This window comes from Dermacentor silvarum, chromosome 7 (genome assembly GCF_013339745.2).
Source record: "Dermacentor silvarum isolate Dsil-2018 chromosome 7, BIME_Dsil_1.4, whole genome shotgun sequence".
In the NCBI taxonomy this organism is placed as follows: Eukaryota; Metazoa; Arthropoda; class Arachnida; order Ixodida; family Ixodidae; genus Dermacentor; species Dermacentor silvarum.
The window spans coordinates 126,563,579-126,589,075 of NC_051160.1; the positions used below are offsets into that span (position 1 = coordinate 126,563,579).

General features: G+C 48.2%; 1 protein-coding gene across 2 annotated transcripts in view; it reads right to left on the reverse strand.

Moving 5' to 3' along the window:
• LOC125946968 (uncharacterized) overlaps window positions 1-25,497 on the reverse strand; it is a 66,086-nt gene that overhangs the window by 17,674 nt on the left and 22,915 nt on the right. Inside the window, exon 3 of one of the 2 annotated variants that reach the window (XM_049671198.1) lies at window positions 21,002-21,075. The exons of the other annotated variant lie outside the window; for it this stretch is intronic. Coding sequence (XP_049527155.1) covers window positions 21,002-21,075 — 74 coding nt within the window. The remainder of the gene's footprint in view (window positions 1-21,001; window positions 21,076-25,497) is intronic. 2 annotated transcript variants of the gene reach the window in all.

Genomic DNA, 25,497 nt, shown 5'->3' on the forward strand with positions numbered 1-25,497 from the left:
CCGTTCGGTTGAGCACACTGCTCAGACGTTCCACAGGTTCATCAACGAGGTAACCCGGGGCCTCCCCTTCGTATTTGCATATCTCGACGACCTCCTGATGGCTAGTGCTTCTCCCGAACGGCATTCCGACCTGTTGCGCCTGCTATTTTCTAGGCTCCAGGAACACGCCTTCTCATCAACCCCGCAAAGTGCGTATTGGGTGTCTACGACATTGAGTTCCTCGGAGACCGCATGACTCGCGATGGAATCAGACCGTTGGAAAGGAAGGTTGAAGCCTTGCGCGACTTTCCTCGCCCATCATCAACCCGAAAGCTCCGCGAGTTCTTTGGGCTGCTCAACTTCCACCGCCGGTTTCTTCCCAACATCGCCCGCATTAGCATACGAATCAACGACCTCCTGAAGATCATGAAAGCTCCATCCTCCCCGCTCACTTAGACGTCTGACGCCGAAGCGTCCTCCCAAGCTAACAAAACGCATTAGCGGATGCCACACTGCTAGTGCATCCTCTGCACGTTGCACAAATGCGTCTCATCACAGATGCATTTAGTACGGCTGTCGGCGCGGTGTTACAGCAGTTCCAGCGGAACTCCTGGTACCCACTCGGGTTTTTCTCGAAGAAACTGAAACCTGCAGAAACGCAATACAGCACGTTCGGTCGTGAGCTACTGGCGGTATGCTCAGGCATTCGATATTTCCAACACCTGCTGGAAGGCTTAAGCTTTCACGTCCTCCCGGACCACAAGCCTTTGACATTCGCTTTCCGCGGTATCCACAACACTTATACCTCACCAGAATAACGGCACCTCAACTTTCTCGCCGAATTCACCGTCGACGTTCGGTACATTGAAGGCCCAGTCAACGCGGCCGCAGATGCCCTCAACCATATCGACGCTGTATCACCGCCCACACTTGACTTCGAAGAAATCGCCGTGACGCAACTTACAGACGTCGAACTTCGGGACATCCGCTCATCCACCACGCCAATGACGTGGTGGATGATCGGATGTCCCCAACATTTTTCTTCGGGCACCACCGCTTGCGACGTCTCACGGGGTCGAATACGTCCGTTTGACCCACTCCGGCTACGCCGTCAAATATTCGACAAGCTTCATGGCGCAAGTCATCCCGGAGTTCGTGCTACGCAGCGTCTCATCACGGCTCGCTTTGTATGGCCGAGTGTCCACTCTGACGTGCGCCGCTGGGCGCGTGATTGCCTTCACTGTCACTCTCCAAGAACACATGACACACGAAATAGCCAGTTCACTCCTTTCACCCACCAGACGCTGGGTTCGATCACGTTCACATCGATATCGTTGGCCTACTTCCACCATCCAGAGGTGCTCGCTACACCATCTCTTGCGTGGACCGTTATACCTGCTAGCCTTAGACGTTTCCTATCACCGACGTAACGGCACTTATCATGGCTTCAGCGTTTGCCAATGGCTGGATCTCACGCTTCGGATGCCCCAGCGTTGTTACCACCGATCACGGCCGGCAGTTTGAATGCGATCCCTTCCGCTAACTCACGTTCCTACTTGGCGTCCGCCATGTCCATACTACCGCGTACGACCCATCGGCCAATGCAATGGTTGATCGTCTTCATTGTCAACTTAAAGGCGCCTTGATGGCTCACCAGGCTCGCGCTTCTTGGCCTGAATATCCTCCTCTCGTCCTGCTTGGCGTGCACTCGTCTTTCAATAAGGGCCTCGGCTGCACAACTGCGGAGTTGGTCTATGGCGCAATGTTGCGTATGCCTGGTGAATTTTTCGCGCCAGCTACAGTCGCCACGCCCGATCCAGACAGTTACGTTCAACTGCTCCGCTTCCTCTTTTCACGCCTGCGTCCTTGCCCTAGCCGGGATACATCGTCGACTGTTGTTTTTGTCAGCAAGGACATGACTACAGCGAGCCACGTTTTTATCCGGCGTGAAGGCATCTGACCATCCCTTACTCCTCCCTACGACGGACCTTTCAAAGTGCTCAGCCGGACAGAAAAAAATTGTCACAATCGAGCTCCACGAACGTGAAGAAGTCGTGGCTATCGACAGAGTCAAACCCGCCTACCTGACGACCTCGGCAGCATTATGCGCTTTCGACCACTTTAACACCGCGTAAACAAAGGATTTAGCCGACCGCCTGACACCAAAGGTTGTTTCTTAGGCGCCCGTGCACTGCTGCGCTTCTGATGATGATAATGATGAACCTCTATCATGGCTCGTAACCCCTGAGGGGGATAGGCCAGGAATTGAGCGGCAGTAGGCAGCTAAACAATTTTTTTGAAAATGAGAAACCTAAAATAAATGTCGGAAAAACTAAAACAAAGAAGATTTTGGAATAACTAGACTAGTGTGCCAGCGAGCAGTCAGACTAACTGAATATTGGTCTGATAGGTAGAATAAAGTTGCAATAATTAGCAGAGTAATCGTCTTGTTTCAGGTAGGAGAGAGAGAGAAATTTATTTACAGAAAGGCAGAGAGGTCGGCCTGAGCTGTAACTTGCTCTGGCCTGCTACTCTACACTGGGGAGAAGGGACGGGGAGGGAAAGGGCTGATGGATGATAATGATAAGAGGAGGAAGTGTGTATGTACAATTTTACAACGTTATGGCATCTCTAAAGCCGTGCGTCTAGCCCAGTGGCTTCTAGAAAGACTAAAGCGGCACTGGTTATCATGGCTGCGCTGTTTGCATTGGGCCAAGGACCTAAAAGAAACTCGTCTGATAGGGGCCTCTTATGGACTTCTGCAATTGAAGAGACGAGTTTCTGTCGTTCTTGCGCGTACGCGGGACAAACGCAAAATATATGGTCAAGTGTTTCTGGTACCTGGCAGTACTCACAATTGGGGCTAATGCAACTGCAACCAATCATATGTCTGTAACGATTCGTGAATGCGACACCAAGGCGTATCCGGTGCACGATGCTTGATTGGCTTCTTTTGAGCTTGCGAGGAATGCGGTATGTCATTTCTGGGCCCCATTTATGCACTCGCTTGTGTTGATGATCTGGTTGGGTCCAGTGCTGCAACGTACAATTGCGTATTACGCAACGAAGTAGGGCATTTGTGTCTGTCCGTGAGAATGGAATGCGTACTTATCGCATTATTTGAAGCAGCTTTCGCTTCAGCGTCTGCCTGCTCGTTCCCTATCACACCACAGTACGAAGGTATCCGTTGAAAGGTGATAATATGGCGATTTCTATTTGCAAGGTCGAGAAGCTCTGCGATTTCTATAGCAATTGATAAATACGGGCCCCGCCTGAGTGGTTTGTATGGTTTGAAGAGCTGGTTTGGAATCACAGAATATCGTCCATGCGCGAGGAGGCTCCTTGGAGAGAAATCGAAGTGCCTCCCGGATAGCAGCAAGTTCTGCGGCAGTTGATGTTGTCCTATGGTCTAGTTTAAACTGCCGTGCGACGATCATATGTGGAATGACGAAGGCTGCAGTGGAGGCATATGGTGTGACAGAGGCATCCGTAAACACGTGTATGGTATCACCGTACTTTGCATAAAGGTGACACAGAGTAAGCTGCTTCAAGCCAATGGATGCAATGGACGTCTTTTTTGTAATGCCGGGAATCTGCAGAGCAACAAACGGTTTAGGCAGAACCCATGGGGGTGTTATCGGAATACAGTCGGGAGAAAATCTTGACGGTACAATATTCTGATGACGCAATAGAATCCTTGAAAAGCTGCAACCTGGCTGTATGGCAGGGAGCGATGACAAAGGATGGTGTTTGTGCCGGGTCAACACGCGGAGGTGCAGTCGAAGAGGCTCGCAGATCAAGTATACAGCAATCGGGCAAGCACGAGCTTCAGCTAGAGTTCCATTGGTTGAAGTGCATCGTGGGAGGCCCAAACATGTGCGCAATGCTTGAGCTTGAATGCTCCCCAGTGTGCGCACACAACTAAGTCCCATGCTTGAGAGCGCTGGCATGCTGTACCATATATATCCTATGAATAGCGCTTGGTACAGTTGAAGGAGCGATGACTCCGAAGGGCCCCATCTTGTTCCTGCAACGACGCGAAGGACGTGAACGAAACTCCTCAGCTTTGACTTCATTGCAGCGACGTGTCTATAATGCCACATTCGTATTTGTGTACGTCATGATCTGGTATACTTCAGACATGACGTCCCATCACATTCTACTAACGATTACGTATGCCTTACTATAAAGCACAGATGGCGCACGTTCTCAGTGATTGGAGGATACATCCATCTAAGAGCGAGGATTGATTGTTCGCACCTGATGTCTGTGCTGCAAGCATCGCAAGGTCCGCATATTGTGATTGGTGATTTCAACGCACACCATCCCCTGTGGGGTAGCACTATGACGAATACTCGTGGCAAAACATTGGCCGACTTTATGTGCAGTCAAGGATTTTACCTTGACACCAGGGTAAAATCACTGTCCCAGCTCATATCTTCACCTGAGGAGCCATCAGATGACTCAAGCGGGACCATGCTGGGGTCGAAGCGGTCACTCACGTCGGATGCATAGCGAAGTGGTCGTTCAGGACCCAATTGCTGGGCGGGGTTCGGGTCCCCCATTGCAGAGGACCACGTCCCCCAGTGTTCTTGCCACTGATTGCAGAAATCACCGAAGGTAGAATACAAAACACAAAGAGCTCGAAGCTGAAGCTGCTCTCTACGTCACTTCTGCTTCCTCCTCCTAAGGAGGCATCTTGTTTCGGGTAAAAAAAATGATTTTTTGTTTGATTTTTTTTTGTTTCAGGTAAAAAATCAAACACTGCTGCGCTTCTCCTCAAAGGGGGGGGGGGGGGGGAGCCCTCTAGCAGTCATCGTCATCTTCATCGGCCGCCTTTTATTTATGCAGTGCTTAGGTGCACGCGCATGTGTCCCGTTCCTCGTGCTCCGAGGTTACAAAAATATAAGCAGAATAAAATATAGCTTGTTCTGTATTTATTGCGACAAAGACTTGCCATTAAGGCATAATTCTTTATGTGTATTTGTGTATTATATGTGTGCTGTGACGCCTGTGTTGTGTATGAATTGAAGCAGTGTTTGTGTAATCTGTTTTCATAAGGCAATGAAATTCGCTTTTTCGGTTCAGTTATAGGTCGCGTGGCGGGCTCACTTAATTGCTGGGCAGGTACATAATCGCTATACTGCAATATACGTTGCAGAACATGAGCCGCTTTATAGCATTTGCTTATCCGCTTCGCAATAGCTTCGCTTGACATATGTTCTGAAATTAGCGGTATATTGCACTATCTTTTTAAACTTATACCATGCATTATTGAAAAAAATATTTCACACATGGTTACGATACTCCCTGATGCGAAATTTGAGCTGAGCTCTATACGTGTTTTTTTTCGCGATTTATTGAGACAACGGTTTTGAGAGAGACATGTCGCAGAGTCGGCAGTCGTCATGTATCTGATCTGCGGGCGAAGCGCGTCGGTTTTCATGCATGACTCGTCAAAGGCTGCAATGTAATCGCTGGTGGCGCTTGGCTTCCAGAAAGTACTACACAATTCGCGTCGTGATACATTCATATCACAAAACAATCGCAAACCATGACAATCGAAACAAGCGCAAGCGAAACCATTCTAAGCAAACTAAGCAAGCGCGAGCGAGAGCTGACGTGAGCAGACGATAGTACGAAACTAGCGGTCCGGCTGAAACCAGATATGCCTGCGTCCTTGCCCTAACTTTTCACGCCTGCGTCCTTGCCCTAGCCGGGATGCATCGTCGACTGTTGTTTTTGTCAGCAAGGACATGACTACAGCGAGCCACGTTTTTATCCGGCGTGAAGGCATCTGACCACCCCTTACTCCTCCCTACGACGGACCTTTCAAAGTGCTCAGCCGGACAGAAAAAAATTGTCACAATCGAGCTCCACGAACGTGAAGAAGTCGTGGCTATCGACAGAGTCAAACCCGCCTACCTGACGACCTCGGCAGCATTATGCGCTTTCGACCACTTTAACACCGCGTAAACAAAGGATTTAGCCGACCGCCCGACACCAAAGGTTGTTTCTTAGGCGCCCGTGCACTGCTGCGCTTCTGATGATGATAATGATGAACCTCTATCATGGCTCGTAACCCCTGAGGGGGATAGGCCAGGAATTGAGCGGCAGTAGGCAGCTAAACAATTTTTTTGAAAATGAGAAACCTAAAATAAATGTCGGAAAAACTAAAACAAAGAAGATTTTGGAATAACTAGACTAGTGTGCCAGCGAGCAGTCAGACTAACTGAATACTGATCTGAAAGGTAGAATAAAGTTGCAATAAGCAGAGTAATCGTCTTGTTTCAGGTAGGAGAGAGAGAGAGAAATTTATTTACAGAAAGGCAGAGAGGTCGGCCTGAGCTGTAACTTGCTCTGGCCTGCTACTCTACACTGGGGAGAAGGGACGGGGAGGGAAAGGGCTGATGGATGATAATGATAAGAGGAGGAAGTGTGTATGTACAATTTTACAACGTTATGGCATCTCTAAAGCCGTGCGTCTAGCCCAGTGGCTTCTAGAAAGACTAAAGCGGCACTGGTTATCATGGCTGCGCTGTTTGCATTGGGCCAAGGACCTAAAAGAAACTCGTCTGATAGGGGCCTCTTATGGACTTCTGCAATTGAAGAGACGAGTTTCTGTCGTTCTTGCGCGTACGCGGGACAAACGCAAAATATATGGTCAAGTGTTTCTGGTACCTGGCAGTACTCACAATTGGGGCTAATGCAACTGCAACCAATCATATGTCTGTAACGATTCGTGAATGCGACACCAAGGCGTATCCGGTGCACGATGCTTGATTGGCTTCTTTTGAGCTTGCGAGGAATGCGGTATGTCATTTCTGGGCCCCATTTATGCACTCGCTTGTGTTGATGATCTGGTTGGGTCCAGTGCTGCAACGTACAATTGCGTATTACGCAACGAAGTAGGGCATTTGTGTCTGTCCGTGAGAATGGAATGCGTACTTATCGCATTATTTGAAGCAGCTTTCGCTTCAGCGTCTGCCTGCTCGTTCCCTATCACACCACAGTACGAAGGTATCCGTTGAAAGGTGATAATATGGCGATTTCTATTTGCAAGGTCGAGAAGCTCTGCGATTTCTATAGCAATTGATAAATACGGGCCCCGCCTGAGTGGTTTGTATGGTTTGAAGAGCTGGTTTGGAATCACAGAATATCGTCCATGCGCGAGGAGGCTCCTTGGAGAGAAATCGAAGTGCCTCCCGGATAGCAGCAAGTTCTGCGGCAGTTGATGTTGTCCTATGGTCTAGTTTAAACTGCCGTGCGACGATCATATGTGGAATGACGAAGGCTGCAGTGGAGGCATGTGGTGTGACAGAGGCATCCGTAAACACGTGTATGGTATCACCGTACTTTGCATAAAGGTGACACAGAGTAAGCTGCTTCAAGCCAATGGATGCAATGGACGTCTTTTTTGTAATGCCGGGAATCTGCAGAGCAACAAACGGTTTAGGCAGAACCCATGGGGGTGTTATCGGAATACAGTCGGGAGAAAATCTTGACGGTACAATATTCTGATGACGCAATAGAATCCTTGAAAAGCTGCAACCTGGCTGTATGGCAGGGAGCGATGACAAAGGATGGTGTTTGTGCCGGGTCAACACGCGGAGGTGCAGTCGAAGAGGCTCGCAGATCAAGTATACAGCAATCGGGCAAGCACGAGCTTCAGCTAGAGTTCCATTGGTTGAAGTGCATCGTGGGAGGCCCAAACATGTGCGCAATGCTTGAGCTTGAATGCTCCCCAGTGTGCGCACACAACTAAGTCCCATGCTTGAGAGCGCTGGCATGCTGTACCATATATATCCTATGAATAGCGCTTGGTACAGTTGAAGGAGCGATGACTCCGAAGGGCCCCATCTTGTTCCTGCAACGACGCGAAGGACGTGAACGAAACTCCTCAGCTTTGACTTCATTGCAGCGACGTGTCTATAATGCCACATTCGTATTTGTGTACGTCATGATCTGGTATACTTCAGACATGACGTCCCATCACATTCTACTAACGATTACGTATGCCTTACTATAAAGCACAGATGGCGCACGTTCTCAGTGATTGGAGGATACATCCATCTAAGAGCGAGGATTGATTGTTCGCACCTGATGTCTGTGCTGCAAGCATCGCAAGGTCCGCATATTGTGATTGGTGATTTCAACGCACACCATCCCCTGTGGGGTAGCACTATGACGAATACTCGTGGCAAAACATTGGCCGACTTTATGTGCAGTCAAGGATTTTACCTTGACACCAGGGTAAAATCACTGTCCCAGCTCATATCTTCACCTGAGGAGCCATCAGATGACTCAAGCGGGACCATGCTGGGGTCGAAGCGGTCACTCACGTCGGATGCATAGCGAAGTGGTCGTTCAGGACCCAATTGCTGGGCGGGGTTCGGGTCCCCCATTGCAGAGGACCACGTCCCCCAGTGTTCTTGCCACTGATTGCAGAAATCACCGAAGGTAGAATACAAAACACAAAGAGCTCGAAGCTGAAGCTGCTCTCTACGTCACTTCTGCTTCCTCCTCCTAAGGAGGCATCTTGTTTCGGGTAAAAAAAATGATTTTTTGTTTGATTTTTTTTTTGTTTCAGGTAAAAAATCAAACACTGCTGCGCTTCTCCTCAAAGGGGGGGGGGGGAGCCCTCTAGCAGTCATCGTCATCTTCATCGGCCGCCTTTTATTTATGCAGTGCTTAGGTGCACGCGCATGTGTCCCGTTCCTCGTGCTCCGAGGTTACAAAAATATAAGCAGAATAAAATATAGCTTGTTCTGTATTTATTGCGGCAAAGACTTGCCATTAAGGCATAATTCTTTATGTGTATTTGTGTATTATATGTGTGCTGTGACGCCTGTGTTGTGTATGAATTGAAGCAGTGTTTGTGTAATCTGTTTTCATAAGGCAATGAAATTCGCTTTTTCGGTTCAGTTATAGGTCGCGTGGCGGGCTCACTTAATTGCTGGGCAGGTACATAATCGCTATACTGCAATATACGTTGCAGAACATGAGCCGCTTTATAGCATTTGCTTATCCGCTTCGCAATAGCTTCGCTTGACATATGTTCTGAAATTAGCGGTATATTGCACTATCTTTTTTAAACTTATACCATGCATTATTGAAAAAAATATTTCACACATGGTTACGATACTCCCTGATGCGAAATTTGAGCTGAGCTCTATACGTGTTTTTTTTTCGCGATTTATTGAGACAACGGTTTTGAGAGAGACATGTCGCAGAGTCGGCAGTCGTCATGTATCTGATCTGCGGGCGAAGCGCGTCGGTTTTCATGCATGACTCGTCAAAGGCTGCAATGTAATCGCTGGTGGCGCTTGGCTTCCAGAAAGTACTACACAATTCGCGTCGTGATACATTCATATCACAAAACAATCGCAAACCATGACAATCGAAACAAGCGCAAGCGAAACCATTCTAAGCAAACTAAGCAAGCGCGAGCGAGAGCTGACGTGAGCAGACGATAGTACGAAACTAGCGGTCCGGCTGAAACCAGATATGCCTGCGTCCTTGCCCTAACTTTTCACGCCTGCGTCCTTGCCCTAGCCGGGATGCATCGTCGACTGTTGTTTTTGTCAGCAAGGACATGACTACAGCGAGCCACGTTTTTATCCGGCGTGAAGGCATCTGACCACCCCTTACTCCTCCCTACGACGGACCTTTCAAAGTGCTCAGCCGGACAGAAAAAATTGTCACAATCGAGCTCCACGAACGTGAAGAAGTCGTGGCCATCGACAGAGTCAAACCCGCCTACCTGACGACCTCGGAAGCATTATGCGCTTTCGACCTTTCGAACCGCGGAAACAAAGGATTTAGCCGACCGCCCGACACCAAAGGTTGTTTCTTAGGCGCAAATGCACCGCTGCGCTTCTGATGATAATAATGTTGAACCTCTATCATGGCTCGTACCCACTGAAGGGGATAGGCCAGGAATCGAGTGGCAGTAGGCAGCTAAAGAATTTTTTTTGAAAATGAGAAACTTAAAATAAATGACGAAAAAACTAAAACAAAGAAGATTTTGAAATAACTAGACTAGTGTGCCAGCGAGCAGTCACACTAACTGAAGACTGATCTGATAGGTAGAATAAAGTTGCAATAATTAGCAGAGTAATCGTCTTGTTTCAGGTAAAAATTCAAACACTGCTGCGGTTCTCCTCAAAGGGGGGGGGGGGGGTAGCCCTATAGCGGTCATCCTCATCTTCATCGGCCGCCTTTCATTTATGGCATGCTTAGGTGCATGCGCATGTGCCCCGTTCCTCGTGCTGCGAGGTTACAAAAATATACGAACAATAAAATATAGCTTGTTCTTTATTTATTGCGACAAAGACTGGCATAATTCTTTATGTGTATTTGTGTATTATATGTGTGCTGTGAGGCCTGTGTTGTGTATGAATTGAAGCAGTGTTTGTGTAATCTGTTATCATGTATCCAGTGGTCATAGCTCATTGTCACACTGTAGCGGAGGCCGGCTTGCAGTAGGAGACGCGACCGTTCCGACTGTAAACCAGTACATGTCCATATTTACACGCGTACATGTTTATCTTTCGCCAGTGACCGTTTTTCACCGATTAACAAATAAACGTTATCGCGGAGCAAAGAAGGCGCCTGCATGTTTCCGAAGTTTCTCGAACGTTATCGATGCTTCTATCCGTTGTCTCTTGTCACCGACGCTTACGTAATCGGATAGTATGACCGACGCGAATGGTCTAGAACTTTCTGGAATATACGCGCGCGCCAGGGAATAATCTGGAACCTTCGATGACTCATGTATAAAAGCCAACGCGTTTCGCCGCTGATCAGATTTTCGACGATCGCCGCCTGTGTTCGCCGCTATCGTTGTGCTTCGAGTGTAACTTGGTATTGTGGGCACAGGTTCGGCCAATAAAAAATCAGTTTCGTCATTCACAGTTTTACGACTGTTTGCTTCATCGTCACTACTACGTGACAATATTAGGTGGTATGCATCTGCTTCCATCACAGGGACGGAACAGTATGGACACGTAGCACCCAGTGGTAAATGCGACCAGTTCCACCTTGAGATCACAGCCGGTGTAAGGGCCACCCCGGCCTGAAGCCTCCAAAGCGCAACTTCCACCTCCCTAGTAAGGTGAAGGGGGAGGGAGCAGACACGCGGGGCATATAAGAGCGCGTGTGTCCTGCCGGAGAAAATTTTTACGGGCTCGGAGCGAGTTAAGTGGTTGAGGTGGGAGGGGAATAAACGGAAGATCTGGATTAGGAGGGCCGTGTGCCTTCTGGTCAGCAGCAATGTTGTGAGGGTTCGCTGCATGGCCTTGAATCCACTGTACCTTGACGCAAGTAGCTGTTTTACTATTCATAGTGTGTATTGTCTCGCAGGTTTCCATCGCCTTGTCAACCTTCTTGAGTTCCTGAAAAGCCGCTAAATAATCAGTGAAGATATCTATAGTTGTTTGATGGTAGGCAGCTTAGATGTCGCATCTTGCACAGCGTCGTGGATGCCTTGAAGTTTCATTACTAGAGCGCTGGCTTCCGTAGATAAATAGCACAGATAAGTAGACGATTAAGGTGAAGTGTTTTTGTGGAACTCTCTGATTTTACGGAGCCAGTGTGCACCACTGCTGGAGTGGTGAATATCGGGACCCAGTATGAGGACCTCAGAGGCCTCAGGGATTGTCACTGCACCGAGTCTAAATTTAAAGGGGTGCTGCGTGATTCTTGTGCGTCCTTTCTTGTTGGCCACCACAACACAGCTTGATTTTTGGGCGGAAATATCCAATCCTGCTTTCCGAGCGTAGTTGTGCAGAACATCAAGGGCTTCTTGAAGCTGTTCAGTTTGTCTAGATACATCTTCATGCACGGACCACACAGTGACATCATCCGCATAGATCAAAAACTTCACATCTGGAATCCGGTGTAGTTGCCAGGCTATAGGTATTCGAGCAACGTTGAAGAGAAGATGAGCGAAAACCGAACCTTGTGGGAGTCCTCTGTTCAATGTGAAGTATCATTCTTGCCTTCCACCTACTCTAATCGCAAATGTCGATTCTGAAGAAATGCGTGGATAAATCTTATGACCCGCAGCGGAAGTCCCAGGTCGATGAGGCTAGTAATAATGATTTTATGGTCTATATTGTCACAAGCTTTAGTTATGTCGGTTGCTACTGCCATGCGCACAGTGTGACTGTGTGGTGAAATCTGTAAAACATCGTCTGATAAGATAGAAAGTCCGTTTTCAATTCGCAAGTAAGAACGGAATCCAATTTGAGCAGGATCATATTTATAAGGGCGTTCAAGCCACGAGGAAACACGTGTGGCCAGCATCTTCTCAGCGAGCTTGCAGACAGTTGAGATTAGTGAAATTGGGCGTATTGACGGCAGGTTATTTGGAGACTTTCCTGGTTTCGGAATCGGGACAACAATTGAATGCTTCCAATCAGCTGGAACACTTCCAGTCTGCCATACTTTATTAATAGCGTGAAGAAGTGCGTCGAGAGCTGCTCCTTCCATGTTCTTGAAAATCTCATAAGGAATACCATCGGGTATCGTTCGTTTCTTCGAAGTTTCAATCAGCGCTTTTAGTTCGGCCATGCTGAGAAGGGCTGGATATTTCGGATTTGGCAGTTGTGTCAGTCTCATGAATTTTGGGGCAGTTTATAGGTGACGCGTGATCGTACTTCGGGAAAAACGCTCTTGCAGTGTGTTTTGCAAATTCATGTGGCGAACTCTGCATCGTTAACCTAACGATCGCTGCACCCAACTGAAGCGTACGCCAAAGTGCTCTGTTTCCAATGCCCGATCCAAGATTCTGGCACCAGTCATGCCTTCGTCGTCAAGAAAGTGGCTTTTCGGGCCGACGCGCCTTCGCCGCTATAGGGTTAGCACGTGCACGGCTACCTGGTACATCGGGATTCCTCGACGCATACACTTCTGCCTGATGTCGCTGTGCCCAAAGTTGCAAAATAGCGAGCTCCGGTTCAGGTTGTTTCTCGTCAACTGTGGTTACTGTTGTGTTACTCCGGCGCCTTTGTTGCAAAGCGGGTAGAATTTCCGAGGGCTCTGAGTGTACTTTATCAATTGATGATTCCCGAAACTTATCCCAATGCGTGTCTGGTCGTCGAATTTTCTTTATGCACGTTCTATGCAAACCAATCATTATTGACATATGATCACTGCCCCATGTATCTTGTTCGATCGGCCACTGCGGCATTCCAAGACGCAACTACCACGTGAGGTCCGGAGCGTGTGTTCTAGATACTGCGGGTACAGCACAGGTAGCCACAGTGTGATGGTTAAACAGCGTAAAAGTGGCATCGCTCATGATGTTTTAACTTCACATCCTCTTCGGGAGTTGTACTATACCCCCATTCTGTATGTGGAGCATTGAAGTCTCCACCCACGAGAATAGGAATTCCCGGGTAAGTAGACCATAGATGGGCTATCCACCCCAAGTTCAAACGTGTGCGCTGTGGTCTGGCGTAGAATGACACTAGAATGACAGGAGTCTTCACTGGTCGTGTCAAGATCCCGACAACTTCTTGATTACCACAACACCATGAATCCTAATCAATCAGTGTGTGAGCAATCTGCGATGATACATACAGTGCAGCTTTTGCCGGAGCTGAAGCCATTGTAGTAGCACGTCTATCTCTAATAAATTGGTTATGATACCAATTAAAATTGGACAGGGAGCATAGCTTATTATGCTCTTGAATAAGCAGTGCCCATACATGTAGCTTATAGTATTGAAGCCATGGTTTTAATTTCTCCTAACTTGGAGCTTAGGCCCCGACAATTCCACTGTAGAATTCCATCCTGTGACAGCTGCTCCATGGAGAGAATTAGCCCCGGTGCAGGCAATCCTGAATAAGCAATGTTAGTTGAGCAAGTTGATCTAAAACTATTGTCCAAACAGCTTGGTTGACCTGCTGTGCCAGACGGGATACAGGCATAACAGTGGCATTTGCACTGGTTGATGCGTTACGTGTTGGTCCTGTTTTCTGATGCCACAGAATTACAAATTTTTAATGTTTGCGTAGTCGCTCAATCTGTCTGGCCAGTGCGTCTATCCGAGCGTCAATGTCATCATGGTCATCATCCGACTGATCTAGAGGTTCCGGTAATTTCTGTTTCCTTGTCTGCGACTGCTTGCCCCCTTTAAGAGCGGAAGAATACAGTTGTGTTTCTGGGGCTTCTGTTTCTTCTGTCATTAACATCTCTGGCTCTTCAGCAAGAACCTCATAACGATTGTGAATTGTTATTATACTCGTTTTTGGTGTAGCCTTTCGTATCCGTGCTGTGGCCTTCTGTTTACTCGGACAATTCATGCTTGTCACATCGTGCTCATCAGATTTACATAAGCCACATCGATATCGGGGTTGGCCTTCTGGTGTGAGCTTTTCTGCGTCAATAGTAGGCTGTGGGCAAAATTCTTGCATGTGTCCACGTTGAAAGCAGCGGTAGCAGAATATTGCCCGAGGGAGGTAGGGCTTAGGTCGCGATATCCGCCATAGTAGTCAAACCGTTCTAGAATACAGTGGGGGCCCTGTACCATCACTAAGCAAGTACGGCTTTTGCCCATGAATATAGCTGCGAGCACCCTGTGTCTCGTGGACGTCATTTCACATGTTATCTCAGGGGTAAGGACGTATTTTTGGGCTAGTTGGTTCTTCATCATCAAGTGAAAAACAGCGCCAGAATATGCACAGGACCAAACGACGAGTATCTGTCCTGTCTGTCCTGTTACTCGTCCTTTGGTCCTGTGCACATTCTGGCGCTGTTTTTTACTTGATTATCTCAGGGGTGTCTTCCGGGTCAATGCCATAGACAACAAACCTCTGTATATTAGGGCCCGATGCAAAGTAGCACTGCACAGGTAGGTGCTGACTTTCTGACTGCATGATACATGTTAAAGTGCACATTTTCTGCACATCACTGAGAGATGCCAAGTGCACAGTGATCGAGTTGGTAGATTTATATGCTGCGAACCCTTTGTATCCAGCGGTTTCAAGACATTGGTCGATGACATTTTGTACATATCTTGTGTCTACTGAAGTTAAGTCGCAACATGAAGGGGGTGTATATGAAATCGATAGGATTGAAAAATATAGCTTCTGCTCCTGCTATCGACCTGGACGATTCCTTGTTCTTTCGCTCGCCGAATCACGCATTGTTATAGCGAACCTAACCTCGGTCCCTATAGCATGTACTTGAAAATTCTTTTGTCTGCGAATATCCTGGTCCGTTGACGCGCACTACGAAAGAAACATGCTGCGGTGATCTATCTCTAATGAACTCATCACTTTGATGCAAGTAGTAACAGCAGCTGCTGCTGATGCTGTCTTGTTGAATAGCTCAATACGCAGGACAGCACTCCTATAACCATAGGGCTCATAGGCAGCCCAATCTCTAATACCCAACAGATGGGCAGTGGCCTGCCTTGTTCTCCACGACATCGCAAACTGACGTAACAAACGGTGCCTAAATATCCTCACTGCAACAAGCATACGCCTTCAAGCGCATTTCTTTATTGAAGCGAAGCATTGCATGTATTCTTTCTCTGGGATTGGCACGCCTGCTCGGCGGGCTTCTTACCCAGTGAGGAAGGCTGATCCTAGAGATAGTGAACTGGCGAAAGCAGCTGATCCTGTAGATGGCGGGATAAAGAAGTGGGCCGATCCATCCAAAAATTCGCATTTTCGGTTCAGGTATAGGTCGCGTGGCGGGCTCACTGAATTGCTGGGCAGGTACATATTCGCTATACCGCAATATACGTTGCAGAATGTGAGCCGCTTTATAGCATTTGCTTATCCGCTTCGCAAGAGCTTCGCTTCACATATGTTCTAAAATTATCGGTATCTTGCACTATTTTTGTTAACTTATACCATGCATTATTGAAAAAAATATTTCACACATGGTTACGATACTCCCTGATGCGAAATTTGAGCTCAGCTCTATACGTGTTTTTTTTTTCGCGATTTATTGAGACAACGATTTTGAGAGAGACATGTCGCAGACTCGGCAATAGTCATATATCTGATCGGCGGGCCAAGCGCGTCGGCTTTCATGCATGACTCGTCAAAGGCTGCAGTGTAATCGCTGGTGGCGCTTGGCTTCCAGAAAGTACTACACAATTCGCGTCGTGATACATTCATATTACAAAACAATCGCAAACCATGACAATCGAAACAAGCGCAAGCGAAACCATACTAAGCAAACTAAGCAAGCGCGAGCGAGAGCTGACGTGAGCAGACGATAGTACGAAACTAGCGGTCCGGCTGAAACCAGATACGAGTACGCATCGAGCTGTCGGGCGGGTCCGCATGAAACTAGTTTCTCGCGCGCACTTCACAGAAGGGGCCCGTTCTCTATGGTCTACGCCGTTCGCGGCTAGCGTCTTTCTTTCATCTTTCGCTGTTGTGCTCGTTTACTCGGTTACGCCGCCGCCGTAATTCGCTCCAGGAACGAGCCATGGGGCTCTTGCGTTACCCAGGGGGCGCTGCAAAAATGGTGCTAAAAAGCGCCCTCAATCCGAAATTGGGTAGTACCAAGCTCGGTCGTCTGCTTCGGGAAGCACGTTTACAATATGGACCCGCCACTTTCGGTTGTGTTGTACCACGGCTTGCAGCTAATATCGGGCGCCGATGGTTTTTCCATGGGTGGCATGCTGCGTAAAGGCAAGAAATTATGCAAAGCCGAATACATGTACGCCGTTCAAGAAATAAGCGCCGAAGTTTTAGCGCGGTGTCAATCGCAAGTGAAGCGAGTCACGCACGTGCGAAGTTAAACTTCAGGTAAGGTTTGCACGCTGCTAGATTCAGGCGCACAAATGCGAGGAAATGCTTTCTATAAATGAATTCACAGCAGCGATAAGCAGACATGTATACGGAACTGCTCGAGCGCACGATCGTACGCGCCGCGACGGCAGTGGTCTTTCAGCATGCCGCGGTGTACGAACTGCTCGAGCGCACGATCGTACGCGCCGCGACGGCAGCGGTCTTTCGACATGCCGCGAAACGGCGGGTCTCCTGCAATCTTTGTTGACTGCATGTCGCCAGACAAGTCTGCGCTGTAGTAGTGGCCATCTGTCCCTTTAGCAATTGATAAATAACTGATGCAATGCATATAAGCTCGCAAGTACGTACGTGCGAATCGCGCTGCAGCGCGAGCTCGTGCGCTGCTCGCTATATGTAGCTTTTAATGACAGCGTTCGAACATTGATGTGCTGTAATCAATACTACCTTGCTGTGCTGCCTCAACGTGCTGGCTTGAGGTCAAGGATGAGCACATTCAACTCTCTAACCTGTGCTGCTCGTAGTCGGGTAGTGAATTGTCACCGAATCAACCTGACCATTTGTGGTCATTTGCACACATCACCACTTCGCACCGGTCGAATTGTTAATTGTCGCTGTGGCCGGGTCTCGAATCGTGAATCACCAGCCATGCCTGCTGCTATGTTGGTCTTCCATTTCGCTTACCCAGCGCGACGAACTGCAGTTATCTAGTGCGCCCGACGCTCCACTTCGTGAGGCCTTGAAGGAAAACGGTAGAATCTGAAGTTGGAATTCAGGCCTTCTTGTTCATGGCAGCCCACGACGCAGCAGTAACGACGGTGACGCTTTTTCGAGGCTGAACTAGGTCTCTCCGGATCGGCGTCGCCGATGTCTTCTGCTTCCAGCATTACATCCCACAGCACACGGAGAGTCCGTTTTCGTATAACTATAGGCTGCGGCCAGCTCGCAGCCTATTCGCCAACGTCTGTGAGAAGTGACGAGCCTTTTCGCACTCGAAACAGGGCAGAAAAAAGTGCTAATCGACGCAAAACGCGCGTAAGAAACGTGCTTCGCCACAGCCAGGGCTCAATACTATCCAAGCTGATACTACCCAGATGACGTTTTTCGCCGCCACTAGGTGCCGCTACTATACCTCAAACTCCAGCGCAAGACGCTCATTAGGAGCTGCGCTCTAAAATAGTCCACCTGTGCAAGACGTCATTCCGGATGAAACTCAATCTGTTTAGCACGGCCCAGTACGCCGTTTGTAAAGGACGCAGTAGTACAAATCTACTCGGAGAATTCAATGATCGCATTGAAATTGATATAAATAACCTAGTACTTACCCTCTTCGTTGACCTAAAGGAGGCATTTGACACAATAGGGGGATAGCAAAATGACGATGGCCTCAGCTAGCGACTTCCGGTTCGCGGGTTAACGCTTCTGTTGCTTCGTTCAGCCTTGTCAGCAGTTTCTACAGTGCGATATCCCGCTGTTCGCGAAGAAAACACGCTTCAGCAACGTGATTATGGTTGGCTGCTCGGCATTAGGGTGCGCGAACTCTTCTGTGAAAGGAAAAAAAAGTGTTTCGTTTTCCGTGGAAGGAAGCGCACAAACGTAAATGGGAAGTTGCCGTCAAACGAGCGACCGTGAACGGCGAGCTGTGGGTACCGAACGTAGGAGCCAGAATATGTGAAGATCAGTTCGCCACAGGCAAGTGTTTTGGCGAATAACTTCGTCTACTAAAGTTCTAGTACAAATACCCCCTTCTTAACAATCAGTTAAATACACACAGGTGCACCCAGCAAGGATCCTTAGCACATTGACTATGTGCAGTCTTCATTTCGGTACAACGAAACGGCAACTGAGGCTGCACGAAAGAGGGAGGAGCGGTAACGTCAAAATAATTCGTGCACTTTTGAGATACTTAAATCAGTGCTTTCTCTCTGCAGTTATACACGACATGCGTCGCTTGACAAAAAACGGGAGACTGCGAAGTCAAAGCAGCCGACGACATGGCGCGCGCTGGGCCCCGCTGCAGACAAAACAGCGGAAGAAGCGATCGACTGTACCGTTTGTTATGGGAAGCGTTACCAACAGCCACTCATTAGGTTGACTTACCACTTATTAAAAACTACTTCTAAGTTAACGAACGTTTATATCCGCTCGACAAACATTTGCGCTTGATAAACGTTATGACTATTTGACGCGACACAAACGCATTAGGGCGTGAAATGCCTGCCACATAAAAATACACGAGTCTAGCGACAAGCGACGCGATGGAGATGGCTGTCGCGTTCACTCGTCGCCTACAAGTCGTACTGCATGCGAGCGACGACTTTGAACGGCGTTTTCCCGGTGTTGCCGGTATCAAGGCAGCAAATACTCGCCGAAACTGGAGTTACGCGTGCTTTATTAATTTAATTTGATGTGTTTTAGTGGAAAGAGTAGCATTAATATTTCTAAAGGTCTTGCACTATGTTATTATCATTACACGTATCAAAATCTAGTCGTTTGCTCGTTCCGTGCTACAATCGGTAGTACTTCACTGATGTATAGTCAGTTCCGACTTCGTGCTGTTGGCTAGTCGCTCATAGCACTTCCGAGCGACGAACGACGAATTATAGATTTCCAGAACCTAGCGATCGAGTGACAAGAACAAGCGATCTGTTCGCGCGACGGCCCGTTTCGTTGCTCGAAGCCGTCGCTCGCCGCCGTCGCGCACAAAATCGCTCTCATGCGGTTTGGGCTGAAGGGCGCCAACATAAGTACGAAGGAGCGATAGCTCACACCTACGTTTTGGAACTGCCCAGCGGTGGTTATATCATGGTTTTTCACCAAAGTTCCGCAGTATATAAAAGACAAACCGCGTGAAGCATGGACGGCGGCATAGACGGCGTCGTTGTCTCGAACCGGAAGTTATAGCAGAATACGCCGTACCCCACAATCCCTTGCGACAGCCGAGATTTTGCTATCCACGTATTGATCACAAGATATCATTATCTAAACTTGAAAGCGTCGGATTCAGAAGCCCTACATAACCTTCCTTGGCAACTATTTTCGTGACAGGGTAAAGTGCGTAAAAATCACCCGTCAATATAGCGAATCACTACATATTAGTTACGGAGTACCCAAAGGGTCAGTCTTGGTGCCATTGTTATTCAACTTGTACAGAAATGACCTAGCAAGCCTACCTTTCACATCGAAGGTATTTATGCTGATGATACCGCAATTGCATTACTGTGTACCGTGTACAATAAAGGGCATGCATTATACAAAAATATATTGAACGCATGTTAGATTGGTTTTCCTGAAACCGAATATACATAAATAAACTCAAAGAAAAATTGTCTTGCTTTCACAGTCCATATAATGCAATTACGGCATCTGAACCTCTTTTTCTGCGCCCTAGCACCTGCATTGCGTGTTCATGCCCAGCACTAAAACCAGTCTCAAGTTTAAAATACCTCGGTTTGTATCTGGATCATTCCTTATCCTGGAGCGCACACATTGACTCTGTTTTGAAGCGTCTAAGACATATAGGTGCCTATTACGCCTTGCGATCTGTATATGGTCTATCTGTAAACTGCAAGGCTTAAAGATGTCTCGGTGAATCCGTCATGCAATATGGGTTAACAGTTTATGGGCAAGCTGCTCTCTAAAAAATAAAAACATTGAACACTGTCCTTCACAAAATTTGCGCACACTTATCTTACAGCACGCCGTACCATAGTGAAAATTTTGAGACTAGTATCAGCTGTGTCAGTATGCTTGATCTAGGGAAACAATGTATTCTCGATGTGTTTTAAAGAAACTACACTTCCACTGCCTTAAAAATTCATAATGAGAAAAAAAAACGACCCATAAGAAGAATAGAGCATTACGTTCTTCCCTGGATTTTTACGAACTATGGCCGAAGAACTCGCACTTTTTATATGCCTTTTTATTTTATAAACTACATGCCAGGCCTGGTAATTTAACACAGTGGTACAGGAAAACGTTCTTGAGAACTTGGGTGCAATGTACAGATTTCGAATCACGACCTTTATTGTCACCTGAGCCGGCTCTTGGTCTTGTTCTCTGCGTACGCCTACACTTTGCTTGCACATTTTATTCATTGTATAAGCGTTTTTTTTTGCTGCTCTACTTCCACTGCCCAGTCACACATATAAGCCACACACCTTATGCTGACTGAATATACATGTGATCTACGTACCCTTAATGTTGAATAAAATCTATTCATAAGAAATGATACCGTTACTCACCGCCATCTAGAAAAAAGTCCAGTTGGTCCACGCTCTTTCCAAGCGACATTTCAAAGGTGGACTGCTTTACTATACTGGAACAACAAAATTTGATTTGGGTGTGTTTCGTCTAACGTTCTTTCGCGCTTCATCATCTACCTTACACAGGCAGCAAAATGCTAAATATTGGAGCCGGCATGCAACACAGCTAACCATTAGACATACAATTCAAGTTTTCTCTTTCCCTCCCAATGCGTTTCTTCAATGTAGTGGCCGAGTGCCAAATAATTCATTCTTTCGCACCTTGTATAAAAAGAAAACACCATTCGCCGCTAGCCTAATTCCTAATTCCGAGCGCGTAGATCACACTCGCAAATTAGTACCAATCTTTACCGGAATAAGTAGGTTTAAAAAATTTAGTAGCGAACACCGTCGTACTATCAGAGTCAACATCCTTGCAAAAGACATTACTAACCTTCTCGGAGAGAGCTTTACGATTTTTGAAATCTGATATGTGCGACTATTCCCTGTGTTTTAGTGTAGATAATTCAGCTCTGTCAAGTCCTGTCGCACAAAAAAAAAACGTTTATTTTCGTTCAGCTAGGCATTTTTATTCAGCATTCGTATGTGCTTGCTTAACTTGTTAGTGTGTTGTGGATTGTTTGACTCATTATAGATCACATGATTGTCGATTGTTATCTTTCGCTACGTAACGTCCCATGTAATGTTCTCTAGGGTATCTAAATAATTAAAAAGTATGTAAAGTAAATATATTGCTACGAGAGAGATATTCAGCCTCAGGCAGACGACGAAGAAGACGGTTCTCTCTGGTGCTGGTGGCTGTCCACCATCTTGGCTACAGTGTCTTTCACATACTGTAAATACAATGTAAATAGTCCCGCCTTGTGTCGTTTTACGTAACATCTTTCTGGTGGAGGTTCTGGGTAGTTCCATCGCAGCCATCGGTGTCCCTAATTAGAGCTGTCGTCAGGCAGGAGTTTGCCAATCTTGGCGTTCCATCAGCGTGCCCACTGACTCGTCATGACGCTCGGCCTTATTCTTCTGGACCCGCTCGACGATCCTACACCTCTCCCGTCTCCTTCCGCAATCCTGCGGAATGGAGAACGCCCGACGATCAGCCCATCTGCTTCTCCTGCCATCATGTCGGGCACATTGCTCGTTATTGCCGTCGCCGTTGGACCTACGCAACTCGCCGTTGGACCTCCATGCACCCTTCTCCTTTTAGACGTCCAGCCGCTGGTTCCCCTACTTGCTACTCGTCGTACTCCCCCGAGGACGAAGAGTAGTAAGTCACCACTGCTCCTGTTCGCCGCTTCTCCCGCTCCCCGTCGCCGCAACGCCGCAAATCCCGCTCTCCGCAGCCTCGCCGATTTTCCTCGCCGTCCTTCTCTGGACGATCACCGAAGGAAAACTAGATAGTGCAGCTTATGAAGGTGAAGCTGCAATGCCATCATCCCCTGCAAATCATCTACTGACGCTCCCCACTCACTATAGCCTCTTAGAAGTCAAAGTCGACAGTGTTTCTGTGACCGCCCTCATCGACACTGGCGCACACTTGTCTATTATGAGCTCCACTTTACACCACCGCCTGCAGAAGATTATGACGCCGTCTATGACACAGAGAATACGTGTTGCCGATGGTGGTGCTGTACCATTGATCGGAATGTGCACCGCCCATGTCAGCATTGCCGGTCGTCACACTGTTGTCCTTTTTGCCGTCCTTGCCCACTGCCCTCATGACCTTATCCTTGGCCTTGACTTTCTTTCGGCACACTCGACCTTAATTGACTGTTCTTCTGAAAAACTCTGCCTCGATCTTCCTCTTGTATCAGATGCCTGCTAAACGCCCGTCAGCCGCTTAAGCCCCACCGCTTTTGTTCGCCTTCCGCCTCGAGCCGTCACGTACGTGTGCTTGTCATCGACCCCTCCCGTTCCTGACGGCGACTATATCGTCGCTACGATTACAGACGTACGCCTGACGCGCAATGTTACCGTGCCACACACCGTCGCCACATTAGCTTATAACTGTGTGTTCCTCCCGCGACTAAACTTTGGTCTGACCCCCCAAGTGTTGCCCCACAAGATGTCGCTTGCCCACCTCACCGCTATAACAGACCATGACGTCGAGGTTGTCGCCATAACTGCACCTGAAGAAGCTGAAGTTTCCCGGTCACCAAGTTCTGACGACAGCATTTTCGCAACATGATTGGATCAGACCTTTCGCCTGACCAGGCAGAAGGTCTCTGCCGGGTTTTGGCCTCATACAGCGACATTTTAGACATTCGTGATCGACCCCTGGGCCTGACTAAGACTGTCGCCTACCGAATCAACACTGGCGACTCTTTGCCCATTCCCCGTCGACCTTACCGTGTGTCCGCATCAGAGCGCGAAGTGATTCAAAAAGAAGTGGCTAAAATGCTTGCGAAGGACATCATCGAACCATCATCTAGTTCTTGGGCATCTCCCGTCGTATTACTAAAAAAGACAGACAGTTCCTGGCGTTTCTGCAATGATTATCGGTACTTCAACAAAATCACCAAGAAGGACGTGCACTCTATTCCACGTATTGACGACGCCCTCGACTGCCTCCATGGTGCCCCCTTCTTTTCATCCCTGGACCTTCGATCTGGCTACTGGCAAATCGCTGTGGACGACCTGGATCGCGAGAAGACCGCCTTCGTGACCCCTGACGGCCTTTACCAAATCAAAGTCATGCCTTTCGGCCTCTGCAACGCACCAGCCACATTTGAGAGAATGATGTACACACTGCTTGAAGGATTTAAATGGTCGACGTGTTTGTGTTACCTGGACGACGTGATAATCTTCTCCCCCCTTTCCCATCACACCTTGAGCGGCTTTCGACCATTCTAGCAATTTTCCGATGAGCTGGCCTCCAGCTAAATTCCTCGAAGTGCCACTTCGCTCTTCGTCAAATTACTGTGCTGGGCCACCTCGTTGACGCTTTCGGTGTCCGACCAGACCCAGCGAAGGTACGCGCTGTCACAAACTTCCCCGTTCCACGGTTCGTCCATGACGTTCGTAGTTTCGCGGGGCTGTGTTCCTACCATCGCCGTTTCGTGAAAAACTTTGCGGCGCTCGCACGTCCACTCACTGACCTTCTTAAATAAGACGTCCCTTTTTGTTGGGGTCGTCTACAAGCTGACGCCTTCTCTGAGCTCATCGCCGCCCTAACGAATCCACCTATACTTGCCCATTTTGACCCTGCTGCTCCCACGGAAGTGCGCACAGATGCTAGTGGTCACGGCATCGGTGCAGTTTTAGCCCAAAACCAACGAGGCATTGATCGTGTTATTGCGTACGCCAGTCGTCTCCTATCGAAATCTGAACGCAATTACTCTATTACGGAACGGGAATGCCTTGCCCTTGTCTGGGCTGGTATCGAAATTCCGTCCTTACTTGTATGACTGCCCTTTCCATGTTGTTACTGATCATCACGCTCTCTGTTGGTTTTCTTCACTGAAGGACCCTACGGGAGGACTTGGTCGTTGGGCTCTGCGCCTTCAGGATTACTCTTACTCCGTTACCGACAAGTCTGGTCGTCTCCATCTGGACACGGACTGCTTGTCCCGCTAGCCTGTTGACCAACCTAACCCCTGCGTTATGTCTATGTCTCAGTTTCTCCAGATTGGTGACGAACAACGTCGGGATGCTTCTTTGCGATCGCTCATTGACCGGCTGGAATCCGCACCTAACGATGCCTCACTGCGCATGTTCGCCCTCGTGAATGGCGCACTTTATCGTCGTAACGTCCAATCAGATGGCCCTGAGCTGCTTCTCGTTGTGCCTAAACATCTGCGTTCAACGGTCCTGCATGAGCTTCGCGACGAACCAACTGCTGGTCACCTTGGCGTATCCCGCACGTACGACCGTGTCCGGCACCGCTTCTTTTGGCGCTGTCTCCCGGTCTGTTCAACGTTACGTGACCTCCTGCGACAAATGCCAACGTCGGAAACGCCCTGCCGCACCCTCGGCTGAACTTCTTCAGCCGCTCACCATCCCGACCGAACCATTCTTCCGCGTTGGTTTAGACCTTCTCGGTCCTTTTCCTGAGTCACGATCCGGCAACAAGTGGGTCGCAGTTGCTATCGATTATGCGACCAGGTATGCAATCACTCGAGTGCTCCCCACCAGCACTGCTACTGACGTTGCCGATTTTTTGCTCCACGATGTTATTCTACATCATGGCGCCCCTAGCCAATTGCTCACACATCGAGGCCGCGCATTTTTATCCCTAGTAATCGACGATCTTTTGCGCTCCTCCTCAACGCTGCACAAGTTGACCACTTCCTACCATCCTCAAATAAATGGCCTCACTGAGCGACAAAATCGCACCCTCACGGACATGCTTTCAATGTATGTTTCATCTGACCGCCGTGACTGGGACCTGGCGCTACCTTACGTGACCTTCGCCTACAATTCATCCCGTCACGATACCTCCGGTTATTCACATATTATATTCTCTTTGGCCGTGAACC